The sequence below is a fragment of the Mus caroli genome, unplaced genomic scaffold, assembly GCF_978045245.1.
Source record: "Mus caroli unplaced genomic scaffold, Mus_caroli_1 scaffold_19, whole genome shotgun sequence".
Taxonomy (NCBI): Eukaryota; Metazoa; Chordata; class Mammalia; order Rodentia; family Muridae; genus Mus; species Mus caroli.
The window spans coordinates 6,426,788-6,450,469 of record NW_028227274.1 but is presented as its reverse complement, the minus strand read 5'-3'; the positions used below and the strand labels follow the sequence as shown (position 1 = coordinate 6,450,469).

At 40.8% G+C, this 23,682-nt stretch overlaps 1 protein-coding gene across 2 annotated transcripts in view; it reads left to right on the top strand.

The window, feature by feature from the left end:
• The first annotated feature begins 11,022 nt into the window (after positions 1-11,022).
• The window catches only part of Ccny (cyclin Y), a 151,240-nt gene continuing 138,580 nt past the window's right edge, over positions 11,023-23,682 (top strand). The window contains exon 1 of one of the 2 annotated variants that reach the window (XM_029472158.2): positions 11,023-11,672. Coding sequence is in view for 1 of the 2 variants with exons in the window: in XM_021150564.3 (XP_021006223.1) it covers positions 11,519-11,672 (154 nt within the window). In the remaining variant the exon portion in view is untranslated. The remainder of the gene's footprint in view (positions 11,673-23,682) is intronic. The other variant, XM_021150564.3, reaches the window with a different exon arrangement.

Below are 23,682 nucleotides of genomic sequence, written 5' to 3'. Positions count from 1 at the left end.
TGCCACAACAATCCTGTAGGCATATGAATCATATTAAAAATTAACAGATGTAAAGGTAAAGAGTAATCTATATAAGTGATAAATTGTTCTTCAATAGCTCTTTCCACTTGTTGTAAGGTCAGCAATTGATTAAGTATAAGTCCTCAAGAATTAACACCATTATGTGGAAGCAGGTAGGAACTGAGGACATTAAGAACAATTTTTTCACAATTTGATATGCACCTTCTCTAAAAATATCAAAATATTATCTTAAGCCATTACTGTTTTGATTATATAAAGAACAAGATTATTCTTATGTAAGGCCTGTAATCTGCCTGAGATATAAATCTAGCATGGCATTGCCTTAAGGGGTCTTGTCCAGGCAATCTATGACAAATTTTTAAATGTCCAAAAACAGTCTTCTAAAAAGAACAGCATTTTTCATATGAGTTATATATGCATAAACCATTGCAAATTCGAGAATTTATAGTATCTGAGATGAACAATTTTAAGCAATTGTGAGCTCTGAGATATATATTGATAAATATACGACTTAAAGCTTGATTATTCAACATTTTTTAAAAAAGATTTATTTATTTATTATATGTAAGTACACTGTAGCTGTCTTCAGACACTCCAGAAGAGGGAGTCAGATCTCGTTACGGATGGTTGTGAGCCACCATGTGGTTGCTGGGATTTGAACTCCAGACCTTAGGAAGAGCAGTCAGGTGCTCTTAACCACTGAGCCATCTCACCAGCCCAAGATGAACTTAATAGTTGATGAATGAGTTTTCTTTTTCTTTTCTTTTTTCTTTATTACTTTCTTTCTTTTTTTTTTTTTTTTTTTTTGGTTTTTCAAGACAGGGTTTCTCTGTGTAGCCCTGGCTGTCCTGGAACTCACTCTGTAGACCAGGCTGGCCTTGCACTCAGAGATCTGCCTGCCTCTGCCTCCCGAGTGCTGGGACTAAAGGTGTGTGCCACCACGCCTGGCGATTATTCAACATTTTAAAACACCATCTACAGCACACAATTTACTTATCTGTGCTGAAGCAGGAGGAAACGCAAAAGAATAAGCGTGTGATCCAATTCACATATAATTTTCTCCCGTAGAAAGGCTGTTTTTAAACACAGTAAATGGAATTCATGCATGAATGAATTTATAGAAGGTACAAAAACATGCATAAAAACAATTTTTAACTTATCTTTTTTTTTTTTTTTTTCCAGAGCTGAGGACCGAACCCAGGGCCTTGTGCTTGCTAGGCAAGCGCTCTACCACTGAGCTAAATCCCCAACCCCTTAACTTATCTTTAGGATAGTACTTATCAATTTTATTTAAAATGATGGTATGCAATAGGCCAAATATCAATATTCTGCAATAACAAAATTAATTGCTGTTTGGAACAAGGAACAGACACTTTGTGAGGTTCTTAAGACACATTTTTTTTATAGTTTTTCTAAAATATACGAATTTATCTTACAGTTCTTTATTAGCATCACAGCAGCCTTAATAGGATATTAAAACTTTGCTTCGAGGCAAAGAAAGATGATTTTACATTAATGTTTTCTCTTGCCAAAGAATTGCTGTGGGCACATTTAATAACCATAACTAAAATAAGCAGCTAATATTTCATTATCATAGATTATAATTGATAACAATTACAAAAGCTTCATTTTCTACAAAGCCTTTTGTTCTTTACCAGTTAATTTGTGTCTCTCAAGATAAGTCACTTTAAGACCTTAAGGTAAGGCCTTAGCCAATTAACATCTCCTGGAAGCTTTTGAAAGTAAAAATTTGAAGCAAATCAATTTTTCATTCTCAGATTTTCTATACCACAACTTTATAGTATAACTAAAACCCTAAATATTATAAAGATATTGCCTCTGAATCTTTTCTGGAGCAACAACTACTCCCCAGAACTTTAAAGCTCATTGTGTGAGTGCAAAGATTTGAAGTAAACTTCCCTTGAGAGGCTTTAGCTAATAAAATACTTTCCACTTAGGAAACAATATACACTGAAAGATCCAAACTCTTAGCTTCTTGTATTGAAGCAGAGACAATACAAAATTTTCTTACATAGTGTAAAGCTATATTAGCCATACCTAGAGGCAAAATTTTCCAGTGATTACCAGTTCACTACAAGCAAACCCTTTACAATTATCAGGAAGCAAAAGAAAAAACAAACCTTTAAATCTATAATAACTTTACACGAAGTAGGCAAGCCAGATTGTAATGCCTTTATAAGTTCTACAATCTGATTGACCCTTTATAAACTTTGAATTTGAACTTTATTTAGAACAACATCTGGATAGATCTGCAACAGTGTTCTTTTAGCTAACAAGAAATTCCCCTGAAGGCAGGCAAGAACTTCTCTAGGCACTGTTTGCAAAACAAAAGAAAATCACACAAGCCTTGCAGAGGCTGCTCTGAGCTTTGTTCTTCTTGTCCTGGGGACAGATTTTAGAATTTTTAAGTTTCTTTTGCAATATTAGACTATAACTGCAACTTTGGGAAAGCAAAACCCAATTTTAAAACAATTTATCATCTTTAAAATCAATATTAGAAGCATCACTATCATGTTACAAATTTTAGCTGACAATTTATACCTATGAATGCATGACAGTGCAAATTTTAATGCTTCATTAAAGAGACATTGTTTTAAATCTCATCTTTAAGTCTACCTTTTAGGATAAGAATCACATAAAATATTATCTCAACTAGAAGTAACCTTAGAGGCCTAGTTTTTTGGCCTGCTTTATGCCACATGTTTGAAAGACTCCAAACCAATTTAAAGCTGTCTTGCTACCAATGTTACACCTTTAAGACCAGTAAAAAACCAAATGCAGTGGCTACATGAGTCTTATAAATTTAGACCAATCAAAGAATTTTACTTTTTGTAGCTGTAATTATAAGATAAAAAAGCATGTTGTCATTTGCTAAACACAATAATCACGATTGCAGAGAATTTTCCAGGAAAAAAACAACTATCAGCTTATTTGCCTTAAAACCAAGAGGTTGCAGACTCCCTTTCTTCAATAACAGTTTTTTCAGCAGGGGCCCTCCTGCTGTGCTTGATTCTAGGCCAAAATGTGAGCCACTCTCTGGCTTTCCTGAACCAGCAGATAAAGTCTTAGCCAATTTATTTTTATTTTCTAACATGAAACACAGAACATTCAGTCATTCAGACAATTAAACACAAACACACATGAATTGACATGTGAACGCATTGGTGCACCAGACATTAGACAACACAAAGAGGGCAGAGAACTGCTGTAGGGGCCAGAGAGAATAAAGCAGGGTATCCCCTGATTTTCAACTCTGTCTCTGGGAGAGTTTCAAAATCCGTTTTCCTCTATTTTTTATCTTATCTTATCTTATCTTATCTTATCTTATCTTATCTTATCTTACTTTATTATTATAAACCCTATTCCTCTAGCCTGATGCAGTTCTCGACTGCGGACAACTGCCTGTTTTATTATTTTAAACCCTATTCCTCTCGCCTGAAGCAGCTCTTAAAAGCTGCAGACAACTGCCTGATTTGAAGTTTCTAGTCCCACACATATTTCGCTGTTGAACCCTAAGTGGAATCAGCGCAGGGTCAGCACTGTTCCAACTTTGTCCATATCCTATCGCACCTCCAGCAACACTTTAAAAAATGAAGTTTAAAACCAGTGCTAGCATAAATACCTGTTGCTTACTGTGCCTGATATGATCCTCTGATTCTTTCCTTCTTGTGGAGCTCCACACAATAGACAGCAATCCCTCAGTGTTTCCCCGCTGTTCCCAGGTTCCCGTTCGTGGTGCCACTCTGTTGTAAGATGGCCTGCGGCCTACATGAACCGGGTATTTCTGGAAGGCAGGCTGGGGCTGAAAGAGACTTAGACTGCAAGAAAAGATAATGAAGCCAAGACAAATGTTCTGATCAAGGCTCACGATTTTACTCAAAGACTGTGCTTAAAAAGGGGAAAGCTCATCCAGAGCCAATCCATTCTTGGTACCTGGAGCCAGCCTGCAGGTAATGTGCAGGATAGGATGTACCTCTCAGGATCCTCTCAGCAGGTAGCAGTGTCTTGGAGGAGAGCAGTGGCAGGTGACAGAACAATAGAGTCATCTAGGTTGGAAGGCTCCACCCCAGGTGGTCTCATTCTCAGTGGCAGCAAGGCTTGCATCAGCCCACTTCAGGCTGGGGGAGGTTACAACTATCCTCAACAATAAAAGAACTTCTAGGGGTATCATCATCCCTAACCTCAAGGTGTACTACAGAGCAATGTTGATAAAAACTGCATGGTAGTGGTACAGAGACAGGCTGATAGATCAATGGAATAGAATTGAAGACCCAGAAATGAACCCACACACCTATGGTCACTTGATCTTTGACAAAGGAGCTAAAAACCACCCAGTGGAAAAAAAGACAGCATTTTTAACAAATGGTGCTGGGTCAACTGGCTGTCAGCATGTAGAAAAATGCAAATCAACCCATTCTTATCTCCTTGTATTAAGCTCAAGTCCAAGTAGATCAAGGACCTCCACATAAAACCACATACACTGAAATTTAAAGAAGAAAAAGTGGGGAAGATCCTCAAACACATGGGCACAGGGGAAAAATTCCTGAACAGAACACCAATGGCTTGTGCTCTAAGATTAATAATCAACAAACGGGACCTCATAAAACTGCAAAACTTCAGTAAAGGAAAGGACACTGTCAATAAGAAAAGGGGAAACCAACAGATTGGGAAAAGATCTTTACCAATCCTACATCTGAGAGAGGACTAATATCCAATATAAATATACAAAGAACCCAAGAAGTTAGACTTCAGAAAATCAAATAACCCTATTAAAAATGGGGTACAGAGCTAAACAAGGAATTTTCAACAAAGGAATATCAAATGGCTGAGTAGCACCTAAAGAAATGTTCAACATCCTTAGTCATCAGGGAAATATAAATCAAAACAACCCTGAGATTCCATCTCACACCAGTCAGAATGGCTAAGATTAAAAACTCTGGTGACAACAGATGCTAGGGAAGATGTGGAGAAAGAGGAACACTCCTCCATTGTTGTGGGACTGCAAGGTGGTACAACCACTCTGGAAATCAGTTTGGCTGTTCCTCAGAAAATTGGACATATTACTACCTGAGGACCCAGCTATAACAACTCCGGGCATATATCCAGAAGTTGCTCCAACATGTAATAAGGACACATGCTCCACTATGTTCATAGCAGCCTTATTTATAGTAGCTAGTAGCTGGAAAGATCCTTGATTTCCTTCAAGGGAGGAATGGATACAGATAATGTGGTACATTTATACAATAGAGTACTACTTACCCATTAAAAATGATGAATTCTTGAACTTCTTATACAAATGGATGGATTTGGAGTGTATCATCCTGAGTGAGGTAACCCAATCACAAAAGAACACTCAGTGTATGTACTCATTGATAAGTGCATATTAGTCCAAAGCTTGGAATATCCAAGACACAATTCTCAGACTATGTGAAGCTCAAGAAGAATGAAGTACAAAGTGTGGGTTCTTCGCTCCTTCTTAGAAAGGGGCAAAAAATACTCAAGGGAGAGAATACAGAGATAAAATGTGGAGCAGAGCATGAAGACAGGCCATTCAGAGACTGCCCCACCTGGGTACCTGTGCCATATACAGTCACCAAACCCAGACACTATTGTGGATGCCATGAAGTGCATGTTGACAGGAGTCTGTCTCCTGAGATGCTATGTCAGAACCTGACAAATACAGAAGTGGATGCTCACAGCCTACCATTGGAATTAGCACAGGGTCCCCAATGGAGGAGTTAGAGAAAGGACTGAAGGAGCTGAAGGGGTTTGCAACCCCATAGGAAGAATAATAATATCCCCCAACCAGACCACCTAGATTTCCCAGGGTCTAAACCACCAACCAAGGAGTACACATGGAGGAACCCATAGCTCCAGTGGTATTTGTAGTAGTAGATCCCCTTGTTGGCCAACAATGGGAGGTGAATCCCTTGGTCCTGTGTAGGCTGGATACCCCAGTGTAGGGGAATGTGAGGGCAGGGAAGTAGGAGAGGGTGGGTGGGCAAGGGAATACTCTCATAGAAGTATGTGGAGGGGGGGGATGGGATAGGGGGTTTCTGGGGTGGGGGACTGGAAAAGGATATAACATTTGAGATGTAAATAAAGAAAATATCTGATAGAAAAGGAAACAAAAAGAAAAACAAACAAACAAACAAAAACCCCAACAACATCAAAAAGAGTGGAGAGCAGATAAAAAGGGATGGGGAAATGAGAGGGATTGGGGTGTATGATCTGAAAGTCACATAGAATCAGTTAAAAGATAATAAAATAAAATAAAGCAATTGTGCCTAAACCAAACCAATAAACCCTGAAGATTAGTGACTTAGTTCATTAAGTTCTGCTTTTACGTCTTAAAAAATACCAAATTTTTGAATAATGTTTATTGGAGGTGTATGAAAAAATGTAATTCAAAATGATGCTTTCTGCTAAAAGAACAAGGTGTTTATTGTAGATCATGATAATCCAAAAGATATCAAGGCTAAAGAAAAGAAGGTCAAATGTCAGCTAGGATTATAGTATAGTTGGTATAGGACTTGCCTAGCAAAAGAGAAGATTTAAGTCTGATTTGCAACACAGTATAAAAACTAGGTGTGGGATCAGCCACAGGTACAGTGGGTAGGAGTAAAATGAAGGAACCTGTTGTGGATAGCCCTGGTGCTGTTTGTATTTTGATGCTAATTCTGCTTCCTGAAGAGGTCTGTCTGGGAGGAGGAGTGAATCACATACTAGGGTGACTTCATGTGGACCTTCTCCCCATTTTAACTTGTAAAATGAAGGATAGAGCCAGTGATTGGGCAGTGGAAAGGAGGTGGGGCAAAAAAGTTTTGGGAAGATGAAGAGAGGAGAGAGAGCAAGACAGAATAGGAGGAGGTGGAGGGAAAGTGGAGCAGAAAGAAGCATGTGGCCTGGAGAAACTGCAAGTTCTAAGGGATCTCATAACTGGGGGATGTAGTAGTGTAGTGCTAGATCTGCCTAGTCTAGGCGCACAGCTTGTATTCATATTAATTGAGTTGTATTTTTCTTGCATGAGCTTATTTGGGTTGGAGATTTACCTCAACACAAACCAACCTACAAAAATTGTCCTCTGACCTCTACCCAAGTGCTATGGTACACATCCCTGCACCAAATAAATAAACACATGCTTCATAAAACAGACAGACAAGAAATGTAAACAACTAGGATGGAGGCAGAGGCCTATGCTCCAAGCCCTGGGGAGCTTGGAGCTGGAGGATCTGACGTTCAAGGGCATTCTCTGCTATAGGTATTTGGCCTAAATGTTTTAAAGATAGCCTTCTTGAAGTTTTCACTCCATCTCTGCTCTGGGGGAACCACACCATATTGAGGAACTAGCCCCTACATTGAAGATTCACAAGTGACACCTTGTTGCTTCTGTAGTTAGATGCATACTACTTCTTTCTTCAAGCTCTGCTCACCCTGCCACCCTGAAGAAACAGCAAGACTCTCAGATTCCCTCCTAATGAAAGACCCACAACGTGAGGACTCCCCCACATTCTGACTCAGGAGAGGCGATACCCCAAATCACACAAGAAACGGTCTTGCTGCAACTGCAAGAGGATTTTTATTCAAGAGCGCTCTCGGGCCCATGGTCATACACCACACAGGGGTAGAGGACCATGGCGCCCCGAGTAGCTGAGTAAGGGGGTATTTAAAGGAAGAAACCACAACTCAAGGAGGTGGGGAGGGCATTGTTGGAAAATACCAAAAATACCAGTTAAGAGTCACAAGGAAGTATAAAGTCACAAATGTCACAAGGAATACCTGGTAATTGTGAGGGTTATTTCTCAAGACAGTTTCTAAGAGCCCCTAACAATCTAAGAGCCCCTAAAGATAGTACATTTGCATTGCAGGTTCCAGCAATGGTCAGGGTGGGTCACGGTGACTTTCTTTGAATGAACACTCTTTGAACCCAGGGAGCGGGTGGGTGGAGGAAGGAATGTCGCTATCTGTTTTATGACCAGCACCTGGAGCACTAAGCCACAAAAGCCACACTCCCAAGCCTGGGCCCAAAAGCCTCGAATTTTGTTACTTCTTCATTCTGTCTTCTCCAAGTCTAGAGCTAATTTTAAGCATTTAGCTTCCTTCAGAACATAGAGGAATCTAATCTAGTCTTTCCACTCACAAGTAGAGATTTTTTTTTTCCAATTTGCTTCCCGCCTTCCCTCCTTCTCAACAATACAGGAGAGTCAGGGAGCAGTGTTGTGAAGACAGCAGGATTTTAGAATTAGCATCAAACTCAAATACTTAGCCTATTTCTTCTAATGCTTTTGCCATTAGACAGATTCACGTGCTTTTAAAAAAAAATTGTAAACCGGGGATAATAAAATAGGCTTAAATGTGGAAACAAAAAGCAAAGCAAAGCAAAACAAACCAGTATAGAGGGTTTTTGTTTTTACTGGCTATTGCAATATTAAGTTGCAGAGTGTGGGGGTTGGGGGGAGGGGGACAAGATCTGGAGTTCTATGTGGCCCCTGGGACCCTGCCCCTAAGTTAATTCTGATTGATGAATAAAGATGATGGCAGCCAATAGCTAGGCAGAAGACACATGTGGGGTTTACGTTTCCTGGGTTTGAGACCAGGAGGAGAGAAAGAAGGAACAGTCATGAAGAAGAATGTGCAGGAGAGGAGAAAGGAGAGTCGCCATAAGTTAGCTGAACTATAAAAATGTGCTCCTGAGGGCTGGCCAACTGAAGCTATGAGCAGTCCAGATGAAACATAGTAAGTCATAACTTGGGTTAACAATAGGAAGGTAAATTCTAACAACATGGAGTGTAGACAATTGCCTAGTTATAGTTATTGTGCCGCCTAAGGCATATTTTAAAATATAAAGGCTGTGTCTTTCATCCAAGAACATAACTGGTTAAAGGCAGGTAGAAACCCAGCACTGGCATTTTTAATAATATTTACGACAAACCAGAGCATGGGATCTAGGTGGTGGCTCAACATGACTATCATTTGGGTGTCGCAACTCTGTCAGGAATTGCTTAGAGTCCTACAGTTAATTCTGCATAAAGTGCCACTCTTTGTCAGTCCAGTGGCATCTCCACCTGGAATATTGAGTAAGTTTGTGTACATGTAGTGGTATGTGACAACTATGTAAATCACAGCCTAAATTTCTATTTCAAGCCTGGTGACCATACTCCCCAGTATATCTAAAAAGATAAAAATTTCTAAAGAAAACGTGGTGACAGTATCAAAGAGGGAGTGGGAAAAGTAGAGGGGACAAAAACAGCCTCTCTGACCAGTGGCTGTTCTACCATTTGGCAAGCATGGGTGGGTCCAATTTCCCAAAATTCGGCCTTGCCCTCTGCTCCAAACATTCTTCCAGTGACCCACATGCAGACTCTACTGTTTCCTGAGTGCTTTCCCATTTCTCTAATGACCTCCAAAATAATACCAACATAACTATGAACTCTGATTAAATGGGCATTTACTATGTCTGAGTAGATATGTCATGCTCTCACACAACTCTGTTTCGAAGAACTGTAAGAGCAGAAAATGTAATTTTGAGCTTCCTTAAGCATTAGCCCAGAGGGTCTCAGTGTTTGCCCTCAAGGAGCTTCACATGAGCTCCAAACATTCTTGTTGTCAGAAATAGGACTGGGAGTTGTAAGAAAATGGCATCAGACAAAAGTTTTACTTCTGCAAAATGGTGTATTGTGGTAAGTCATGTGGTGGTGTTACTGGGTCTTGCTCTGAGAAGTGAGAGCCTGGTCTCACATTTTTATGAAATTGGGTAACCTAAAGCAGTGTGTGCAGTTGATAGGCAAAGAACACTTTTTGAGAACGGAATGCAACTTGGAGCACACACTTTGATCTTTCAAAAAGGCTGACTGGAGGAGGGATTTTGCCAGATGGAATCTTACAAATTTAAAGATGGAACTTCCTTTGTTTCATTTTATCCTTGGGAGAAAAGAGTACATTCCATTTACATTTCACACTGAGAGGTCAGTATAGCCTTGATAAAGAACTTTTTTTTTTCCCTGTCTCCCAGAACTGCAGTTCTCTAGAACTTCCCTTTAATGTTTCCAGTCTCATTTGGTCAGCACCACCACTCTTCAGTAGTCATTTCTCAAGGCATTCTTCCACTTATCTCAACATATGACATTATTACAGCTCAGAGTACTGAGTGAGCCTCCCCACCTCTTGTTGAGCAACAATGTACGAATACCTCTATGCAGTGGATGGATTGACTGCACAGGCTTTAAAAAATAGTAGGTGTGAACAATATACAGCCTTTAACCAGACGGGTACAGATTGCTAATGTTAGGTATCATTTTCCTCATTTCTCCAGTTAGTACCGAGATGATCATGCACATCCCTCCCTCTACTTACTCCTTCACTAAGATCTTGAACTCCTGATCTTCCTGTCTTCACTGCCCTACAGGCATGACTTACACCTGTTTATGCCTGGTTGAGGATGGCAGAAGAGCTCCAATACCCTTCATTATTTGGAATTGATTGTGGTGGCTTTCCTCACCTTACATTCCTTTCAACGTTTAATTTGGTTCACAAGGCAACCCACGCACAAAAATCCACGGCAGGTGAAACATAAAACAATGTAGTCCAAAACTCAGAACACTACAGCTAATTTGTCACGACTTCAGCCCCTGTCCCCAGGGTGACTCCCAAGTCCTCCGTAGAGACTGACAGAAGCTGAGCTCCTAACTCAAGTTGGAGCTCCTAATATTAGCAACACAACGGCCTGCCTCACCCAAGAGGCTGCAACAAGCCCCCTCCAGTGTGCGCCCCCTCGTGGCTGCCGGAGCCACTATCTATTTTCTGCCACCGCGACTTGACGGCAGAAGAGCGGAGAAGCGCCCTGGTGTCTAGACGGCGAAGACTATCAGACAGCGTGCCGGCGTGCTTCCAGAGCAGCGGGAAGGAGCCCGGCTGGGTGTAGAGGGCGCGGCCTAGCAGAGAGGCGGAAATGTTGCAAGCCGGCGTGGGGCGTGGCCGCGGGGAGGGGGCGGGGCCGACGCGGGCAGGCGTGGGCCAGGCCTCGCGAACGCCACGGTTATCGTGCAACGCTGCGGACGCTCCCGGTAACTGCGGTCCGGTCTGCGTATCCGCGCGCACTCGCGTGTCCCCGGCGTGAACCGGAACCGCTTGCGGAAGTCGCCGCTGGGAGCGGAGCGCAGAACAAGAACACGGTGGGAGGCGGCCTGCGCGGCGCCACCCGCCATGGCCGCGGCGGGGTGAGCACTGCGTGGGGCCGCAGTCGCGGACTCGGGCTCCTCCGCCGCAAACCAGGGGCTGAGGCCGTAGCAGCTGGGGTCGCTGTCTGTCGGTAGCTGTAGCCGCCTGCACGTCGTCGCCGTCCATGGCGCGGCCCCGCCGCCGCCGTCGCTGCTGACCCGGGCCCGGAGCGGTTTCCGCCCTCCACGGGGCGCGGGCGGCCTGCCTTTGCGCCCGAGCCTGCGCCCGCGCCCCGGGGCTACCGGTCGGGTAGTCAGCGATGGGGAACACAACTTCGTGCTGCGTGTCGTCCAGCCCCAAGCTCCGGAGGAATGCGCACTCGCGGCTGGAGTCCTACCGCCCGGACACGGACCTCAGCCGTGAGGACACTGGCTGCAATCTGCAGCACATCAGCGACCGGGAAAACATCGACGGTGAGCGGCGCCGGCTTGGGCCTCGGCCTATCCCTCTCCTCCCTGCAGGACTCAGAGCCTTGCTGCTCCGCTGCCCCGGGCTGGACTGGCAGGGAATGGTGGAAATTTTGCTAGCCACGGCCGGGGAGGCCCAGTAGGTCCAGGGAGGGCGTGTGGCATGCGTGTGCTGGGTTGCGTCTACATGCGTGTGCACCCCAGAGATGACATGGGAGTCTCCAGGCAGTGTGCTTTTGGTATGTTGCCAGAGTTATGTATAGGATGGCGGAGGGGTAGTATTTGCTCTTTTCAAAAGGAAGGGAATTGTGACAGTATTCTTTACTGGAGTTGGTCTGCGTTCCCCCCAGACAACTCTACCCTTTTTCCCATTAAAAACTAAGCCAGGCCCAAGGGAGTATGCTTGTGACTGTATATGCACAAATGTTATATGTACTATGCGGATATATACAGTCCTGCGCACAAACACATAAATATTTTATGGGTATGGTTGAAGTAAAAGGTTCACCTCAGAATGTTTAAAAAAGAAAATACCAGGTGGCTGCAAGTTAAGTGTTCTAGTTTTAGCATGGGCTAGAATTATAGTCCAATGAATTTCAGATTTATCTGGGTGACTTGTATTTGAAAAAAAGTTAAAGGAGGCATTATTGCACCTAGTAATGTTTTATCATAATTGATTTTGCAGTATCTTTTTCAGTATTGTTTTGTAATCAAACTCATATCGTACGTTGGGCATAAAATACAGTTTATATGGTTTCCAACTTAAAAGATTAGAAATTGCAAATCTTTAGGCCTTGTTTTTTGTTTTTGTTGTTTTTACGAAAATCCTCACACAAATAAATTAAATTCACTTGTAATTTTTCACATGTGAATGAGTTAATAATTGGTATTGCTTCATTCTTGTTGCCTCTGGGCGTATTCCTTGTAATGTGAAAGGCTACATTTGAGTGTTGAAGAAAAGAGTTTTCTCATTGTTTCTTGCCTAAACAGTGTCAGCATTTTAAGGACAGCAGCTTTATTAAATGAGTGTGGTTACTCATTTAAATTCTGACACTCCATGATTTTTCTAGTGTTATTTAAGATTTGTGTATTTGTGTGTGTGTGTGTGTGTGTGTGTGCATGTGTGCGCACTCGCGAACGTGTTACCTGTCTGTGCCCGTTGAAGGGAGAGGAGGCGGTGTGTCCTTACAATCTGGAATTAGAGGTGGTGGTGCTGGGAACCTACCTTGGGTTCTGTGGAAGAACAAGAAGCACTCTTAATCACCGAGCTATCTCTCTAGCCCCACTGGGGCTAATTTTATGTGTCCATTAGCTTCCTCTTCTCTTTAGGTGATTTTGAATTGCAGCTACACATTTATACATTTAAAAACGTGTAGAAGAATATAAGACCTCTTTTTATACACCATAATAAAACTGTATTTTAAAGGGAGGAGTGAAGCAAGAAATTAATGAGTTCATTGTAGAAGATTGGAACAGTGTTGGCAAGCAAAAAGCGTTAAAGAATACTTTAATAAATGTTTTTATACAGGTTTACATTAGGCCAGTTTCATGCAGATATGTAATGTAATTTGAGCTTATCCTCTCCGTCCCTCACTACCCTCCCATTTTCATACCTTCCCCTTTTTATTTATCTCCTTTGTTCCCAAAACAGTTTTGCTTCTATTTTCATACCACTCCACATAACAGCATTTTATGTATCTCACCCGTGAGAGAAGGCATGAATTATTTGCCCTTCTGAGCCTTACTTAATTTGTTTAATGTATTTGTCTTCAATTATACCCATTTTACTTCAAAGACATAATTGCATCTTTATGGCAGAAATGAATTTCATTGTATATAAATCACATTTTCTTTTATCATTCTTCTATTAGTGGGCAGTGGTGCAATAAGCATTGATGTGCTGGTATTTTTATATTTTTTTCTTTGTTTTGTTTTTTAAATTTTGAGCAAATATCCATTAGAGATATACTGAGTCATAAGATAGATCTCTTTTTCAGGGATCTCCATACTGACTGTCACAGTCGGGACGTTAACACTTTCACTGTCAGGGTATAAAGGGTCACCAGCATTTGTTATTATTTGTTTCCTTAATAATTGCCTTTTCTTTTCTTTTCTTTCTTTTTTTTTTTTTTTTTTTTTTTTTTGGTTTTTCGAGACAGGGTTTCTCTGTATAGCCCTGGCTGTCCTGGAACTCACTTTGTAGACCAGGCTGGCCTCGAACTCAGAAATCTGCCTGCCTCTGCCTCCCAAGTGCTGGGATTAAAGGCGTGCACCACCACTCCCGGCTCATCTTTTTCTTCTTTTAGGGATTGTCTGTCTAATTCATTATACCAGTTTTAGATTAGGTAGTTTAGTTTTTGATCACAGGTGATGAGGTTTCTGAGTTCTTGTGCATTCTAGACTTTAAACTCTGTGTACTATATTTAGTTGGTAAAGATTTCTCCCAATTTGTAAGTTGTCTCTTCATGAAGCTATTTTCTTGAGTGTTCTTAGACATTATTTATCTTCATGAAAACCCATTTATCAGTTGTTGGTTCTATTTCCTGAGAGACTGGAGTCCTGTTTAGAGGTATATGCCTGTGCTGGGATCTTAATCATTTTTTTCTACTTTGTCCTTACTAGTTTTATGGTTTCAAGTCTTGAAATAAGATCTTTGATCTGTTCAGATTTGTTTTTTGTATGTCGTGAGACATGGGTCTAGTTTTATTCTTCTGCATGTACATGGCCAGTTCTGCTAGCAATATTTGTTGAAGAGCCTATTTACTTAAATATGTATTTTTCTGATTTGTTAAAAAAAGTTCCATGATTATATTGGTTTATAGCCAGGTCACCTCTGCTTTTCTTTTGATGTCTTGTGTTTCTGTACTAGCTTTATAATGCTTTTCTCATCTTCATCTTGAGTCAGAGTCTTTGTAGCTCTGGCTGTCTTGGAAGTTACTAAGTAAATCAGACTGGCCTCAAATTCAGAGAGATCCTCCTCCTCTGCCTCTGGAGTGCTGGGAACAGCAAGTGCGGGTGGTGCTTTATCACAGTGCTCTGTAGTACAGCTTAGAGTCATCACCTCCAGCATTGTTGTTTTGTTTATCACAGTGCTCTGAGTACAGCTTAGAGTCAGGTGCAGGGATCACCTCCAGCATTGTTGTTTTGTTTATCACAGTGTTCTGTAGTACAACTTAGAGTCAGGTGCAGGGATTACCTCCAGCATTGTGTTTTGCTCTGGATTGCTTTGCTAGCTGGTCTTTGTGTTTCTCTGTGAATTTTAAACCTTTTTTCCCTCTTTCCTATTTGTGAAGAATCTTGGTGTTGGAATTTTATCCAACCTGTAGATTTTTTTTGATAGCATAGCTATTTTCATAATGTTGTTTATGAGCATAGGATAGTTTCCCATCTTATAGTATCTTCAAATTATTTTTTTAATGTTTTAAAGTTTTCACTGTAGAAGTTTACTTTGGCTACCCTTATTACAAGGTTTTTGTTTGTTTTTTAATTAATTGTGAATGGAATTATTTTTCTGATCTTCTCAACATGTTCTTTATTGATATCTAGGAAAGCTACTAATTTTTATATATTGATTTTTTTTTTGTATCCAGTTTTTTTGTTGAAAGTGTTTTTTATTAGCTCTAATATTTTTTTTTCTGGTGGTCTTTTGGGTCTCATGCATAGATTATGTTACCTGCCAATAAGGTTACTCTGATTTATTTCTTTCACACGTCTATCTTTTATCTTTCTTTGATCATATTGTCCTACCTAAAGCTAAAGGAATAATATTGGGTAAGGGGAGTAGAGTTGAACACCTTTGCCTTATTCCTTATTTTATTGGAAATCCTTTTGATTCCCCTCCCCAACCCCTGCCAATTAGTATAATGTTGGGTAGGGTTTGTTATATATATGGCTTTTGTTATGTTGATAAGTTCTTCCTATTCCTAGTTTCTCCAGAACTTTAATTATGAAGGGTTGCATTTTGCTGAGGTGATCATATGATTTCTGTCCATGCACCAACTTATGTGATATATTACACAAACCATTTCTTTTTAAATCATGGATGATCTTTTGGATATGTTCTTGAATTCTGTTTGCAGAAATATTTTTCCTTTTCTTTATTTGGTGGAGTTTTGTTTTAAATGAGAAATTAGAAAAACCCCTCCTGCTCCTCCCCCCCTAAAAAAAACCAAAAATATTCACATTTCAGACAACTAAATTGAATATTCCTATGCAGTGTAGTAAAGAAATGGATATAATGGTTGCAGTCAGCTGTTTGGCACTAGGGCTTTGTCTTAGTTGGACTTACTATTGCAGTGATGAAAACGCCAAGACTCAAAGCAACTTAGGAAGGAAAGGGTTTGTTTGACTTTCCTATCCTGAATCACAGTCCATTGAGGGAAGCCAAGGCAGGACCTGATGAAGAAGCCATGGAGGTGTGCTGCATACTGGTTTGCTCCTCATGGTTTGCTCTCTACTTGCTGGTTTGTGTCAACTTGACACAAGTTAGAGTCTTCAGAGAGGAAGGAACCTTAGTTGAGGAAGTGCCTCCTTGAGATCCAGCTGTCAGGCATTTTCTTCTCAATTAGTTATCAATGTGGGGAGGGCCCAGCCTAATGTGGGTGATGCCATCCCTGGGCTGGTTCTATAAGAAAGTGGGCTGAGCAAGATCAGTGAAGCAAGCCAGTAAATAGCACCCCTCCATAGCCTCTGCATCAGCTCTTGCCTCTAGGTTCCAGCTGTGTCTGATTTCCTGTCCTGACTTCCTCCGATGATGAACTATGATCTGGCAGTGTAACCCCAAAAAAACCCCTTTCCTCTTTGGTCATGGTGATTCATTGCAGCAATAGAAACCCTAACTAAGACATGCTCTAAGATACACCTAAGTTCATTTGGGAGGCCTTTTTTGAGAAAAACCTCTAGAAGACCACAAACTTGTTCTTCAGATGTAGAGTAATTTAGAGCATAAAGCTGGTAGTAAGGTTTCTAATAGAGGCTGTAGGGTCCTCTACAGTCCATTTTTTTATAACCATGCTACTTTAGTTTAGACCTCTAAATACTAATTTGTCATAAAAATAGTATTCTGCATCCCAAGTTCAACAGATGCATCTAGAATTTCGAAGTTTTCAGCATTGGTATTATTTAAAGCAGAAATATAAGCCTATTCAGTAGTATGAATAGGTTTATTTAAAAGTTTCCAAGATGCAGCTGGGCTGGTTGGCAGTGCAACCTGCTGCTCTCTAGGGCTATTTTGGTATTGAATCATATAATGACAACAGATTTAAGTAGAAATGTGTATAGAGTCAATGTGTGTTTGTACATATTTATCTTTGAATATTTCAATTTCTTTGTTATGGTTGGTCTTTGGTATCCTTGTGTTCCATATATGGATTTATTTAACTGCAGACCACAAATACTTTAAAATAACTGTATCTGTACTGAATACATATAAACTTGTTTTGTGTCTGTTTGGCACACATGCTAATAACTATCTAAATAATAGTTACTATTCAGTGTTGTGCATCTCTGTGTACAGAGGATGTGGTCAGCTATGTACAAACACTTGGCCATTTCTTGGAGGGACTCAAATACCTGTAGACTCTGATATCTAACAGGATCCTGGAACAATTACCTGCAGCTACTGAGGGACAACTGTGTATTGTCAAATTATTAGTAAATTTTTAAGATTACCTGTCAAGACTTCTTGTGTGCCATCACTGTCTTTCCTCTATCTTAAAAATCATCCCAGGCAACTACTAGGATTGAAGATTGATAGCTTGTTCATGACTCTTCCAGACTATCTGTGTTTCTTTAAATGGCAGATATATGCATTTCCCCATCACACTCCAAACATAGAAAGGGACAGCATTTGTTCCTGGTATGTCAGTAACTTGCATTAAGGTAGGTAGGCTTTTTTGATGTACATTGGGAACTTGCTAACCCTTTATACTAGTGTGCGATTATTTGAGATTTTGAAAGTTGTAGGCAGTTTAACCAACTGCCTAGGAGTTGTCTTTCATGAAGTCATTCAGAGGTCAAGAAAATAAGACTACTACCACTGATAGGAAGAGTCACAGCTGTTCTCTTAATTCTGTGCCCAACGCTGCTCTGAGTGTAAATGTCAGTATGGATATAGTCTAACAGTTATAAAGATGAATAAGAAAGGATAATAACAGGAGATGAGGAAGGATGGAATGCTGGTTTAGAACACAGGAGTCATGACAAGATATAAAGCTAACTTGTTAGCACACACACAGAGACCCACACGAAGTGAATACGTGTGTAACAGTGCAACAGTAGTACAAATATAAAATGTAAAGCAAAGCCCCTCTGCTTCAGAGTGACTGTTTTAATTATATAGGATTTCACTGAAGCAGAGACTTTGGGTCTGAGTAGGTGCTTGCTTGAGTGGGTGCATTAATCTAGCTCTCTGGTTTGTTTGTTTACAACAAAGAGGTTTTTATTACAAATGGAAATAAATAGAAAACATATATATATATATATATGTGTGTATATATATATATATATATATATATGTATATTTCAGGATATATTGAAACATTGAGTTTGTTTTGAAATTGTTAAACTATGAGGTAGAAAGAAAAAAACCTTTTCTTAGTGAGGATCAATTGTATGACTTCAGTTTGAGAGTGATCTTTTTAAGTGGTAAAATGTACAAAGTGAACAATAGTTATTTCATAGTTCACATATGCTCTGATACTTCTGAAAATGTTTTGCTTAAAGCCAGTAAAAACACTAAGGATCAAAATGAGGCCAATATGCTTAATAAACTGAAAGTGCTTAATGAGCATGCCATTATTAACATGGCACCAATATCTGATTTCTTGTGTTAAATGTAAAATATGTTCAAAGAGCTATAACCAGTTGTGTTTGAACTATCCCTAGGGAGAGGAGGTAGAAACTCGGGACCAGAGTCTGTCTAGATATATATATATATGTCAAGGGTGATGGAGAGAGAGTCATAGTACCATACTTTTGCTTTCTAGTGGGCTCCTTTAGGGCCTTTAACTCAGGCTAACCTGGATTTCTGAAAGAATTTTAGGACTAGCCAGAAAGCAAAATGGAAGTCTTACTAAAGATACTTTGTAATATTTAAGCATGAGGATTAAGAGAAAGAGGCACACAGAAAGTTAGGGTATACCCTAGATCATGGGGTAGGCTTTTCAAAAAATAGTCAAAAATCACTCACTTTACAGTAGTTATATATATAGGACTTTGGTGGGTTTTAAGACTATAATCTTCAAAGAATGCCTATGGGATCTAAGTGATTCCTTAGGTGCTTGTTGAGGTACTTGACAGGCTAGGTGAAGCTGAAAATAATAGGCATGTAGGAACTCTATCTTCACTAGAAACAGGTCACTAGTCCTGTTTCACATTTCCAGAGGAATGAGGCTCTCTACTCAAGGTCATATGCATTTAAGCCATGAGTATGGGTCATTGTTATTTTAATGTTAAAGTATTTCTATGCAAAAGAATATTAACCCCAGGTCTGCAGCCTTCTAGGCAAATGTAAATTGTGCTAGAATTCTTGCTATTCAAGAGGCAAGAGGTTTGGATCAGATTATCATGTGAGGCACTTCTTTGACTTCCACTGGTTTCATAATTCCCATGTCTTTTTTCATAAATATAAGACTCCTGAGTGGAAAGCTAGCTGGGTTTGGAGTTGGACATAGAAATCGCCTCTTATTCTTTCTAATATCCCAGTGTGATGAACACCATAGTCAATCCGGATTGAAAAACTTTTCCAGGAAAAACTATAACAGGATGGCGTTCACCTAGGCAGGCTGTTGAGATAGATAAAAGGTGAAGCCAGGATTATATTTTGTTTTCTTCAGACAATGGGGTTTGAAATGTGTGTAAATATGCTGTATATTAAATGTTTGCTATCCCTGGAGAGGGGCATTGGGTGTAAAGATAAGTTCCACCAGTCTTGATCAGGTTGTTAGGCATTCCCATAACATTTCTTTTAGTCTGGCTAGATCCACAGTTTCAGAAAGCTCAGAAAATAAATTATCCACTGTTTCTCTGCTCCGTAAACGACTTGTATTTGTTGCTGTAACTCCCTAACTTCAGAGAAAAGTGGCCTGCCATAATAAAAAATGAGAAGTCTGACAACTCACAGATGACAACTCACAAGATTCTGCTGTCAGATCTCTATGTAGCTTTGAAATTCCTATCAGTTTCTGGCTTGGCTAGTGCAAATGAGCTACTGTTTCCTTACCAGGGGCAACTTTTTTTTTTTTTTTTTTTTTAAATTAGGTATTTTCTTCATTTACATTTCAAATGCTATCCCAAAAGTCCCCCATACCCACTCCCCTCTCCACCCACTCCCACTTCTTGGCCCTGGCGTTCCCCTGTACTGAGGCATATAAAGTTTGTAAGACCAAGGTCTCTCTTCCCAATGATGGCCAACTAGGCCATCTTCTGATACATATGCAGCTAGAGACACGAGGTCCGGGGTACTTGTTAATTCATATTGTTGTTCCACCTATAGGGTTGCAGACCCCTTTAGCTTGGGTACTTTGTCTAGCTCCTCCATTGGGGGGCCCTGTGTTTCATTCAATAGCTGACTGTGAGCATCCACTTCTGTGTTTGCCAGGCCCCGGCAAAGCCTCACAAGAGACAGCTATATCAGGGTCCTTTCAGCAAAATCTTGCTGGTGTATGCAATGGTGTCAGCGTTTGGAGGCTGATTATGGGATAGATCCCCGGGTGGGGCAGTCTCTAGATGGTCCATCCTTTCGTCTCAGCTCCAAACTTTGTCTCTGTAACTCCTTCTATGGGTGTTTTGTTCCCAATTCTAAGAAGGGGCAAAGTGTCCACACTTTGGTCTTCATTTTTCTTGAGTTTTATGTGTTTTGCAAATTGTATCTTGTATTGTGGGTATTCTAAGTTTCTGGACTAATATCCACTTGTCAGTGAGTACATATCATGTGAGTTCTTTTGTGATTGGGTTACCTCACTCAGGATGATGCCCTCCAGGTCCATCCATTTGCCTAGGAATTTCATAAATTCATTCTTTTTAATAGCTGAGTAGTAAGTACTCCATTGTGTAAATGTACCACATTTTCTGTATCCATTCCTCTGTTGAGGGACATCTGGGTTCTTTCCAGCTTCTGACTATTATAAATAAGGCTGCTATGAACATAGTGGAGCATGTGTCCTTATTACATGTTGGAGCATCTTCTGGATATATGCCTAGGAGAGGTATTGCGGGATCCTCCAGTAAGTACTATGTCCAATGTTCTGAGGAACGGCCAGACTGATTGCCAGAGTAGTTGTACAAGCTTGCAATCCAGGGGCAACTTTTTAAATACAGACATGGAAAACCTTGAATACTTTTTCTCCACCTTCATCAGAATGTTTACATTCTGCATATTAGTTTTGACTTTGTAGTGGACTTTTCTATAAACAAATTCAACTATGGTTTTGGTGTGAAGTGAGTTGTGTAAAGGACTAAAAGGACAATAGGCTTTTAGTCTAAAGGGACTGTAGCTATAGTAATGCCTCTGGGCTAAGTGGTTGATAGCCCATGGCTGTACGATTATTACAAAAGAATCTTAGTCTGTTTTTGTTACTGTTACCTAGGGTTTGTGATTGTTTTGTTCCTCAGTCATTACTTTGTGATCATTGTCCTCTGCTCTGGATGATAGACACAAGACATAGGTTACACAGCTGGCTCCTGGTACCCAGGGAAATATAGCTGGGTTACACTGAAAATAATTCTTGGTTATATCCATGCCAGTTTGTTCCATAAGCCTTGCAGCATTCTTTGATGAGTGATGGATTGCAAGTCACTTCTGTTTTAGACTCTTCTGATACAGACATGGCTGAAGGATGAATAGGATATACTGTACATATACTGTTCATACGCTTGCAGATATTGGCACAGCTGAATGTTGAAGACATGCCTTAGGCAAGTGTTTTACTCTATGTCTTAGGGCTTCTATTCCTGGACAAAACATCATGACCAAGAAGCAAGTTGGGGAGGAAAGGGTTTATTCGGCTTTCACTTCCATACTGCTGTTCATCACCAAAGGAAGTCAGGACTGGAACTCAAGCAGGTCAGAAAGCAGGAGCTGATGCAGAGGCCATGGAGGGATGTTCTTTACTGGCTTGCCTCCCCTGGCTTGCTCAGCCTGCTCTCTTATAGAACCAAGACTACCAGCCCAGAGATGGTCCTACCCACAAGGGGCCTTTCCCCCTTGATCACTAATTGAGAAACTGCCTGACAGTTGTATCTCATGGAGGCATTTCCTCAACTGAAGCTCCTTTCTCTGTGATAACTCCGCTGTGTCAAGTTGACACAAAACTAGCCAATACACTCTAGATGGGTGTTTTTGTTAATTCCTTGAGAATTTCCTAAAATGCATTCTGATAATGTTCACCTTCTTCTATCTCCTAGTAGGTCTGCCTTCCTATCCACTCAGCCACATGTTCTCCATCTGTTCCTTTCTCAACCCATTTAGTCCAATTTGTGCAATTTGTATTCTTTGGAATGGGGCCTACCCTGGAGCATTGACCTGCCAGGGGTTACACTCTTAAAAGAAAACTGACTTTCCTTCTCCCACAGGTGTCAAATGCTAATAGTTTCTCAGCTGTGATGGAAGTTCATGCCCACTTTCCACTTCCTATGCTGGAATTTTGTCTGGCAGGAGCTTGAACATGTTTTATGTTGCAAGCTGTCACAAACACTGGGAGTTCATATTGTCCTAATGTGCTACTGTCCTGTTTGTGCCTAGGAAACATTCTCCTTGTAATGATATGCTACCTCTGGCTTATACTGCAATCTTTCTGTCCCTTCTGCAAAGATTTCTTGAGTCTTTGAAGGAGGGAATGTGGTATGATGTCTTATTTAGGCCTGAGCATTTAGCAGACTCATATTCTTCTGTACATTGGCCAGTTAGTTGTGTGTCTTTGTTAATCACTGTGTACTGCAAAACGAAGTATCTCTGATGAGGTTTGAGAGATGCACTAATCTATTGGCATAACAATAATTATTAAGCAGATGGTCTAACACTATGTCCATTTAGCAGACTAATAGAAACTTCTTCCCTAGGGTCTATGGCTTTTCTACCCACAGGTTAATTGGCTCTGAAAATTATGCCAGGTGTGGGTTTCATCTTGCACGGTGAGCCTTAAATCCAATCAGAAACTCTTGTAGCTTGTGTACTACTATTGCACTAGCAGACATATTTTACCAGACCAGTCATTACTATGACTCAGAGAGTCGAGCTGAATGGGTATGATCATTGATAACTTTCCTTCAGTAGCATGTTTGCCACTTTTGTAGCACTAGGAAAGCTAGCCAGTTGGGATGAAACTACAAGGTCAGTGCCAGCTTGGTTTCTCTGGTGTTCTGTACTCAAGGGTCAAGTTTGATGTGTAACTAAGAATGATAGCAATAGCCTGTAATGCTTGGGAGTCTTATGGGACCACATTGGCCATCAGGTCTAGTAACATTCTCAGTTACTTAACTAACATGAGGTGTCTAGTTGGGGTATCGCTGCCTTTGTTATAGGATGGTTCTACTTAAATTCATCTCCTTCTCTCCCTCCTCTTTCTCTTCTTTTTCTTCTATTTAGTTCTAGTTTTTTTCCTTATTCACTTTATATCCTGCTCACTGCCCCCTCCCAGCCACTCCCTCTCAGAATCCTTTCCCTTCACCTATGCCCCCCATTCTCCTCTGTGCGTGGGGGGGTTGTTGGGGGGTGAGTCCCCTTTCCCCCAGTATCTGCAAACCCTGGCACTTCAGGTCTCTACAAGGCTATGTGATTCCTCTTTCCCTGGAACCAGACAAGGTAGCCCAGCTAGAAGAACATGTCCCACATTCAGGTTTTTGGGATAGCCCCCATTACAGTTGTGTGGGACCCACATGAAGACCAAGTTGCACATCTGCTACATATGTGCAGGGAGGCCTAGGTCCAGCCCTGGCATGTTCTTTGGTAAATGGTTCGGTCTCTGAGAGTCCCAAGGGTCCAGGTTAGTTAACTCATTGGTCTTCCCGTGGAGTTCCC